This window comes from Gracilinanus agilis, chromosome 1 (genome assembly GCF_016433145.1).
Source record: "Gracilinanus agilis isolate LMUSP501 chromosome 1, AgileGrace, whole genome shotgun sequence".
Taxonomy (NCBI): domain Eukaryota; kingdom Metazoa; phylum Chordata; class Mammalia; order Didelphimorphia; family Didelphidae; genus Gracilinanus; species Gracilinanus agilis.
In genome coordinates, this window is record NC_058130.1 from 723,842,689 (window position 1) to 723,852,407 (window position 9,719).

General features: G+C 46.7%; 1 protein-coding gene across 1 annotated transcript; it reads left to right on the forward strand.

Annotated features, from left to right (window-relative positions):
- Nucleotides 1–46: 46 nt before the first annotated feature.
- Nucleotides 47–2,578, forward strand: KLF2 (Kruppel like factor 2). The gene is made up of 3 exons (XM_044658573.1): nucleotides 47–330; nucleotides 441–1,257; nucleotides 1,849–2,578. The coding sequence occupies exons 1-3, from the start codon at nucleotides 256–258 to the stop codon at nucleotides 2,022–2,024; spliced, it is 1,068 nt and encodes a 355-aa protein (XP_044514508.1). The 5' UTR covers nucleotides 47–255; the 3' UTR covers nucleotides 2,025–2,578.
- Nucleotides 2,579–9,719: the final 7,141 nt, after the last annotated feature.

The window sequence follows — 9,719 nt, forward strand, 5'->3', positions numbered from 1 at the left end:
TATAAGGCTCGGGCGGGCCCCGGGGCCGCCACTCACAGCCTGTCAACCCCTAGCCCAGCCTGTCGTTCTGTCCCACTGTCCGTCAGTCACTCAGTCAGTTAGTGGGACTCGGTGCGCGCGCCTGTCAGTCAGCCAGTCAGTCAGTCAGTCACAGCCAGCCAACACAGTCGGTCGGTCCTCCCAGCCGACAACAGGGGCAGCTGGGCAGCGCCCGCACACACTCTATCCGTCCGTCCCCCCGGACGCCCGGCGGCCATGGCACTGAGCGAGCCCATCCTACCGTCCTTCGCTACGTTCGCCAACCCGTGCCGGGAGCGCGGCTTCCAGGAGGTGAGTGAGCGTCCCGCGCACCCTTCGCTCTATGCCCCCGCGCCCTCTCCCCCACCCCTCGTCCCCCGGACCCTCGCCTCACGGGTCCTCTTCGTTTCTCTCTCTCGCAGCGCTGGCCCCGCACGGATCCCGAACCGGGCGGCGCCGACGAGGACCTCAATAACGTACTGGAATTCATCCTCTCCATGGGCCTGGATGGGCTGGGTCCCGAAGGGTCTGCCCCCGAGTCCTCGGTCGCCTTCTACCCGCCACCGCCCCCCGGCTGCTACCCAGAGCCCCCCTCGGCAGCGGCCCAGCCGGCCCCGCAGCCACAGCCGCCCCCCTACGGGCTGGCTGCAGCCCCGGAGCCCCCGCCGGCCCCGGCTCCCGGCACACTGCAGGGTCGCTTCCTGCTCGCCCCGTCCGCCTTCGGGGCCTTCGCTGACGGCATCAAGGCTGAGCCCGAGTTGGACGGCGGAGCCTTCGCGGCCGCCCTGGGTCGACCCCCGCGCTGCGTGAAGCGGGAGGGCGGCGGCGCCTGCATGCTGGGTCCCGGGCCCAGCCCCGACACACCCCCGCTGAGCCCCGACGGCCGCAGCCCGCTCCAGGACCCCCACCCGAGGTTGGCCGCGCCGCGCCCCTTTGGGCCCCCGGGTTCCTTTGGCCCCGCCGCTTTCCCTGGGCCGCCTCCGCTGCACTACCCCGGGGGCCCCTTCGGGCTCTTCGATGAGGGCCTCGGGCTGGCGGGCCCTGGCACCGCGGGGCCCGCTTCCCGAGGGCTACTCACGCCCCCCTCGTCGCCCCTGGAGCTGCTGGAGGCCAAGCCCAAGCGCGGCAGGCGCTCTTGGCCCCGCAAGCGGACAGCCTCACACACGTGCACCTACTCCGGCTGCGGAAAGACGTACACCAAGAGCTCGCATCTCAAGGCGCACCTACGCACTCACACAGGTGAGCGCAGACCCGGGCTGGGTCGGGGGATGCGTGAGTGTTCGAGTCCTCTGAGATACGCTTCCAGAAGCGCGAGCCTGAGGGGGGCGGGTCTTTGGGGACCCCAATCCCCCCACGCCCTCTAGAGGAGCTGTGGGAATTGGGAGGTCGGTGGGAAACTGGGCATCTCCTAGGCACAGAATGGATAAGCCCCCCTCTGGGCGGAGAAATCGAGGGTACTTCCGGGGCAGCTCCCAAGTACCTGGGAGTGAAAGGGTCCGGAGCCCCCGATCTCTGAGGCAGAAGGGACAGGATAGGTCAATCCCAGGGATGTGACACTGTCAATTGGGTCACTGGTGAAAAGCTCTTAGGAGGCTGTTGGCCCCCTGGGAGGGGAGTGGGTATCGGATAGATACTGGGTCTCTTCCCATAACTAACCCTAATGACAATTTACGTTGGGGGGGGACACGGTGAAAAGCCTGGATGGGGGAAGTTTTGGGGGGAACAGTTAAGATTAAGAGTGTGACTGAGGGGTGCTGAGATTTAGCCTCAAGTTCAGGTATCTCATGGTACCTTTGGCCGTCTAAATGCCTCTGTCTGGTCTCTTGACAGGTGAGAAACCCTATCACTGTAACTGGGATGGCTGCGGCTGGAAGTTTGCCCGATCAGACGAGCTAACCCGGCACTACAGAAAACACACGGGGCACCGGCCCTTCCAGTGCCACCTCTGTGACCGAGCCTTTTCCCGGTCTGACCACCTGGCTCTGCATATGAAGAGGCATATATAACTGGGCTCTCCCCTGGGCAGGCCTGTAGCTGGCACTACATGCTGAGCCTCGAGCCAGAGACCTTTCTGAACTCTTCCCAGAATGTGACTGGTATTTATTGGGCTTTTGTAAAAGGCAGGACTGTACTTGTATACAGGGCATTTCTTCCTCATTGGACCCCCGACCACAGACTTAAAAAGTTTGTGCATTAGAACCCTTGACACAGACCCCAGTGGGACTGAGAGACTGTTGGAGCCAACAGCTTTGTTGCCAGTCTCACCCAAAAGGCAGGGTTTGAGAAGATTCCCTACTTCTTGACGAATTTTGTATTCAAAATGGTGCAATAGTATTCTTACGTTCTCTGCCATGGTCTACACTAGTACGAGGCTTGATGCCTTGTAAAGAAACATAGCCTTAACCTTACTGCCTAGAATGATGGATAATGTAAATACTTGACAAATATAGTATTAATGTAAATAGAAGGACAAATGGGTGTTTTTGCCTGTTTCTGTTTTATATGAAAATGATTTCTCAATTTTTAAGAAATAAAAAGAAATGTTTTGCCATCTTTTAAAGAATCGCTTCCATGCCTCCCCAGAGTGGCAGTTATTTTGGATCCACCTTGGGTTCTCCTGGCCAGTCCGTGCCAGCCTCTCACTGAAGGTGGAATGAAGGGGGTGGAGGGATGGGATTAATAAAAAATGATGAAACTAGAGGTGGGAAGAAACAGGCAAGATTTACTACCTTTTTAGAACTGGTGTTTTAGTTACTCAGCCTGGGTTGGGCTTGTGCAGAGCTATTTTCATAGTCTCAATGTTTTCCAGCTGTGGTGACTGTGTGCCAGCAAGCATGTGGGTTTTTCCTATAAATTTAAACACTGCATTTCTGTAACCAGGGAGGCTTATTTTAAGGCTGTCTCATACATCAATTACCTTCTTTTCCCAGGGGCTTAGGAGAAAGTGGTGACCCAGCTGACAGAAACCCTCAAAAGCCATTGGCCTTAAAAAAGGACTACTCCTACTGCCTTATATTATTTTGGGAGCTTCTGGGCTATCCGGGAAACTTTTCAATTAAGAACCTCTTTCGGCTTTCAAGTATTTTCTGCTCCAATGTGCTGTTTTTTTCTTTGCCATATAAATTTTTATGAGTCCTAAGTTCATGTTTTACTGTAGGAAGGTGCTGTATAAAAAACCCTCTTAAAGAATTACTTATCTTTAAATCAATGAATACCTAACCCTTCTGGTGCCTCATATTTGGGTGTGTACTCTACATGCATTAACTCCTCAATATTCACCACTCAGAAAAAGGAGGCAACGGATCATCCCCCATTTTGCTAATGAAGAGTTGAGAAAGGGAAGTGGCATTCTCAAAATCACACAAGTAAGGGTCCTCATGAATCTGAACCCAGGGTTCAAGTCCAAGGCTTTTTATTGTGTTGCCTCCCACTGATAAAAAATCAAGCCAAGATTTTTAAAATTGATTGGGTTGGAAATATAACATTACCTTGTGACCCTAGGAAGCACTGTTAAATACAGCTTAACATTACTGTTTGTATGTACTTTTTGGGTGCATTCCGCTAATATATAATAAAGCTTCCTACTTAATCCCAACCCCTTTTTATAACTTTAAAAGTCCTGTCCAAGGTTGCATGGGTAGTAAAGAGCAGATAGATCCCTGATTCTAGCTCAGGTTCTTGACTCATTTTTGGTCCAATCTTCTACCACTGTACTTTAGTTTTGGTTTTATATTTTTTTAAACCTTTAACCTTAGAATCAACATTGGGTATTGGCTCCAAGGCAGAAGAATGGTAAGGGCTAGGCAAATGCTGGTTAAGGGACTTGCCCCAGGGTCACCCAGCTAGGAAGTATCTGAGGCCAGATTTGAACCAGGGACCTCCCCTTCTCTCTAGGCCTGTCTCTCAATCCACTGAGTCACCCAGCTTGACCCCATTTGGGGTTTTCTTGACAAAGCTACTAGAACAGTTTGCTGTTTCCTTCTCCAGCTCATTTTACAGATGAGGAAACTGAGGTAACCAGAGTGAAATGACTTGCCTAGGGTCACTGTCTTGGTCAGATTTGAACCTAGGACCTCCTGTCTCTAGGCCTGGCTGGCTTTTTCAATTCCCTGAGCCACCCAGCTGCTCCCTACCGCTTCACTTTAAAAAGTAGGTACACTTTCCATATTGCATTTTATGAATGTTAGAAAGTAGTGTCAGTCTGACAACTCCACTCAGAGGACCCAAGAATCCTAAATCTGAGATAACTGCAACACCATTAAGTCACCCCACTCATGAAACTTTCTTTGAGTTGCCTCTGTCCGATAGATTTGCCTTGGACTTATATGTTTTACTTTTCAGGCTTGCATGTTTCAAAGTGCTAATTCAACACATCTTCATTGAAGGAAAAAAAAAACCTGGAAACTTGAGTTCCTAGCAATTGCACAATTTGTTTCCAGAAAGTGAAAATCGCACAGCATATTTTAAAATAATCATACATCATGTTGCAATAGTCCTAAGGATTTCCTCCCTTCCCTTCTCCCCCAGATAAAACCTGTGAAGGCAGAAGAGTATGTTAAGTAATCTTCAGAAAGCAGAAATTGAAAATTAACATTTGATTTAACTTTCTAGATCAACATTCCACCAACTTCCTCTTGTACTTGGGGGTTTTGTTTTTAAAATCTCTACTCTTGTTACATCTTGCAGAAATGTTTTCAGAATGTGACCCCGAGATGTGAAATCTCTTTGTCTTGCACTGGCCCTAAAACATGATGAAATTGCTTTTCTACTTTCATAAATCCTGGCTCATTTGCTGTAGATGGCCCTGTAATGTCATAATGACATCCTAGTACCAAGAAAGAGGCCGTACCAGAGAGCCACTGACTTTTGGGAGTCAGAAAACCTGTATTTTAAATCCAGTTCTGAGAGAGAAAGAGAGACAAAGAGAAAGAAAGGGCTGGGGTGGGGGAAGAAAAGGAGGGAAGAGAAAGAAAAAAAAGGAAGAAAAATTCTAGATTATTTCTCAACTGTGGCTCTCAGTTTCCCCATCTGTAAAACAAGTTTGGACCAAGTAATTCCTAACGTCTCATCCAGCTCTGATAGATTTTAAATTGCCTTCTAACCCTAACTTTCTGTGTTGCTTTTTTTTTTTTTTTTTTACCACAACACATATTTATTCTTTGACTGCTTTGTGACAGATACTGTGCTGGGTACTAGAGGAAATAGAAAGTCTAGATGAAACATTCCCTGCCTTCAGGAGTTCATAGTCTAATAATAAGACACTAACCACCAACAGTTAGGATACACAATGCATGCATGTGACATGTAAGATTCCTTGAAGACTAGAATCGTATAGATTCTAGATCTTGAGGACCCACCAATGTAACCTTGGGCAAACTAACCACAAGCCTCAGTTTCCTCACCTATTAAATTGGGTGCAGAAATAAACTAGATAGACCTTGTAGTTTTTTTCTTTGTCCCTCCCAAGCCTTGAACATAGAAGGGTCTTAATAAATGTTTATCAAATTATATTTAATTGCATCATGAAGTTACAAAACTCCATCAGACCTGAGTGGGAATGGCATTTACTAACCAGGGGGGAATCGTGGAAAGTATTAGAGCTGTACCTTAAAGGATGAACAGTAATAAAAATAACTCATTAATTAAAGTGTTTTACAAATATCCTCTCCTTTGATCCTCACAACGACATTGGGAGGTAGGTGTTATTATGATTATCCCATTTTGCAGATGAATAAACTGAGCCCGAGAGGGGCTGGCCCAGGATCACACAGATAGTAGTGGTTGCTCAATCATTTCAGTCATGTCTAACTTTGTGACCCCATTTGAGGTTTTCTTAGCAAAGATATTGGAGTGGTTTGTCATTTCCTTCAACACATGTAGTAGAAATTCAGTAGGCAAATAGGGGAGGGACAGAGGACATTCCAGGCGGAGGGATCAGCCAGAGCAAAGGCAGAGGTGTGAGATTAGAGGCCATGAACTGGGGCAGAGAGTTTTTCTGTTTGGCTAGGGTACAGTATATGTGGTAAGGAATAATTTGAGATAAGCCTGGAAAGGTGGGAAGGTGTGAGCTTGTGGAGGGCCTTTAAACCAGGCGGTTGAGGGCGCCTCTTGGACGATAACAATGGCGGTGGCTCTAAATGCCCAGATCACCGTCATTTCTTTCCAGAACTGAAATGGAATAATCCGATAATCTTGGGATACTTTTCGTGAGGGTAGACTGGATGGTCTGGAGGCTGGAGAGAGGAGGGAGGCAGAAAGACCTGCACAAGGAAGCTACCAAAATAGTCTAGGCCAGGGCTGGAGCAGTAGCATCCATAGTGGGAGTCAAGAGGAAGGGGTCAAGCTATGAGAGATGATGTCAAGTGGACAGCACTTGGGCAGCTGATTGGAGAGGAGGCCTGAGCGAGGGAAGAGTCCAAGACGACTGCAGCTCTGGCCTTGCACAGTTTCAGTCTAAGTGCATTTGGTTTTGTTTCCCCGAAAGAGTGGGTTCAGGCCACAATCCACGGAAGAAGACTCAACCCTTTTGCCCAAGGCCATTTTCCTAGCTGATTTCAAAGCACCTGCCAAGTTTTCTGGCCAACACGTTGTCTTGCTACATCTGAGTTTGATTAAATTCACATCTAAAATGGGGATGAAACTCCTGGTGAGTTTCTGTTTTCTTAAGTGTCTCCAATTGAATAGAGGAGAGTGTTACATAACATCACTCATATATTTTTCATCAAGAGACAAAAGTACATAATCTGGAAGGATCAGTCGGAACAGAGACGCTGCAAAATCTTTACACGCAATTATCCTCTGCTGACTCAGCTCGCTGAAACCCAACACCTGTTGACGGAAGATTGTTTTTTTCCCTCCTCTCTTCTTCGGCCCTCTCCAAAATGCTGATGAAAGAGAAGACGGTTCTCTGAGCTAGGTGAGCCCTGGCCATTATTAAAACGGACTTCATTGGGCCCATCAGGGTGTTAATAAGCTTAAGCATTTTTTTTTTTTTGCCAAAGAAGACAGCCAGCTATACAATCCCATTCATCTCATAATAATACCAGTTGACATTTATATAATGATTTATATATATTATCTCCTTTAAGCCTCAACCACAACCCTGTGAAGCCAGTCATTCAGGTACCTTTAGCACCATTTTATAGATGGAAGGACCTTAAGAACTTGCCCAAAGCTGGTTAAGTGGCAGAGTCGAGACTTGAGCCAAGAGCTTCTCAGCTGCAAACCCCGAGTTCTTTCCACTCCAAAAGCCTCCCCCAGGGGGAGGATAGTAATAGCTAGCATGTGTAGAGGAGGGCTCTAAGGTCTGCGGGTCATCTCATTTGATCCTTATAGCAACACGAGGAGGGAGGTGCCATTATTAGCCCCATTTTACAGATGGGATAACTGAAGTGGTGGAGGTGAAGAGACCTGCCTCCTGTCACTTAGCTGGGCATTGACCAAAGCAGGATTCCAATTCGGTTCTTCTGGACTCTGTGATAGAGCCCAGGACGCTGTCCATTCCACTGCCTGAACTAGGCTGTCGTCCACCCCAGTCGGTGAATCAATAAATATTTCTTTCGCCTCTGCATTTGCAAGGCTCGGTTCTAGAAACCTGGAGGGGGGGGGGGAGGGAAGTACTAAGATAAGAGTGAAAAACAACCCCTTAGCCAGCTCGAGCCAAGAGAGTGACAGTGATGAGAATGCCCAGTACACCCTGTTTTGAAAGAGGTTGCAAAATCAGCTGGGTTAAAGATTAGAGGCACTTGAAAGGATGGAGGGAGTGGAGGAGGGCACAGAAGCAATTACCCCAAGTAGAGATCTGGATCATCTTCGTACTCTTGCTCGAAACTGGCCACAAGCCAAAATGTAGTACTGAGTGCCACTCGAGCCACTGCCAGTGACTCCTCGGAGCGCTAGCCTGGGGAGGAGTCTTGAGTCAGCATTTCTGGGTTTCCTTTCCTGAAGGTGCTGCACTCTTAGACCAGGTCCAATAATATTTGGTTTGATGTGGGCGGCATCATGTCAGGAAGTTGACTTCAGGTGAACCCTTTAACAACAACAACAACAACAACAACAACAACTAACAACAAATAACAACAAATAACAGCTAGCATTTATAGGACACTTGATGGTTTACAAAGCACTTTACAGATATTATCTCATTTGATCTTTACGACAACCCCAGGAGGGAAGTGCTATGATTAACTCCATTTTACAGATGAGGAAACTGAGGCTGAGGGGAGGTTTAGTGACTTGCCCAGGGTCACACAACGAATATGTCTCTGAGGCTGGATTTGAGTTCAGACCTTCCTGACTCCAGTACTCCATCCACTGCCATGATCTTAACTTCTCTTGACTTTCCTTTTAAATCTGAAAACAAATATTGCTCCTTTATTTGATTTAAGTTGCTTCATGTTCTATGTCAAAAATTATTTGGATAATAGCACCTTAACACTGAGAGAGATCTTAGAAATAATTTGAGTCCTAGTTGTTTCACCAACAAGTCATTCTGCCTCTCATCTTGGGGCATTCTCTCTCTCCCTGGTGGCCTGGAATGCTCTCCCTCCTCTACTCTGTCTTAACTAACTTCTAACTACTGTCTAGCCTAACTACTAACTAACTGTCATACTAACTAACTTACTTCTCTGGCTTCCTTTAAGTTCCAATTAAAATCCTGTCTTCTACAGGAAGCCTTTCCCAACCTCTCTTAATTTCAGTGCCTTCTATATGTTAATTATTTCCTATTTATCCTTATGGGTAGCTTGCTTTATAGACATTTGTTTGCATAAAGTACATATTTGTTTCCTCCATTAGACTGCAAGCTCCTTTTGGACAGGGACTACCTTTTTGCCTTTTGTATCCCAGGTACTGAGCAGTTTGTAGCAGAATAGGTACTTAATACATAAAAATAATTTTACAGATCAGGAAACTGAGGACAGAAAAGGGAAAGTGATTTGCCCAAGGACAGTCAGAGCTAATTACTGGAGATCTAGAGTTTAGGCTTCTTAAATCCCAGAGCAGGACTCCCTTTCACTGAGCCATAGATGCCTGCCTCTCCATTAATGGCAAGCCCCTAACTCCAGAGTGCAGGATTTAAGTGTACATAAAATATACAACCCAATCCACTTATGCCTGTGGTGGTTATATAATTTAGGAGTCAGGAGACCTGGACTCAAGCCCTAGGATTGACTGATTAGCCTCACATGACTCTTCATCTCTATGAGTCAACTTCCCATCTATAAAATGGAGATGGTGATATTCACCCTGCTCAATTTGAATATTTGTTATGAAGGGATCAAAAGTGAAAATGTATGCCATGGATCTTATAGATCAAAACAAAGTTTAAGGATTCTTAACCTTTTTGTGTCATAGACCCCTTTGTTAGTCATTCTGATGAAGCCCAGGGACTTCTCAGAATCATACATAAAATAAAATAAATTACAAAGTAAGCTAATTTTTAAACAATTCACAGATCTCTGGTTAAGAATCTCCTGTTTGAGAAGTATTTGAGTTTGAGAAGCCATGAAGTATTATTAATAGAAAGGTAAGTTTTTCAAGGCAAGTAGAAAAAAAGTCACATTGTTTTTACCCACTCACTTTTTTACAATTTCATTAAATCTCCATTTATGTCTAGCTTTTGTTTGTGGTCTCTAAACCAATTTCTATTTTCATTACATCATGGTCTATAAAAGCAGTGCTTCTGGCTCTTATTTGCAATA

Excerpts from the sequence above, each read along its gene's own strand:
- KLF2 (XM_044658573.1), top strand. The coding sequence starts at position 256 with ATGGCACTGAGCGAGCCCATCCTACCGTCCTTCGCTACGTTCGCCAAC. Across the intron at positions 331-440 it reads GGGAGCGCGGCTTCCAGGAG|CGCTGGCCCCGCACGGATCC; the intron begins GTGAGTGAGCGT and ends TCTCTCTCGCAG. Across the intron at positions 1,258-1,848 it reads GCACCTACGCACTCACACAG|GTGAGAAACCCTATCACTGT; the intron begins GTGAGCGCAGAC and ends GTCTCTTGACAG.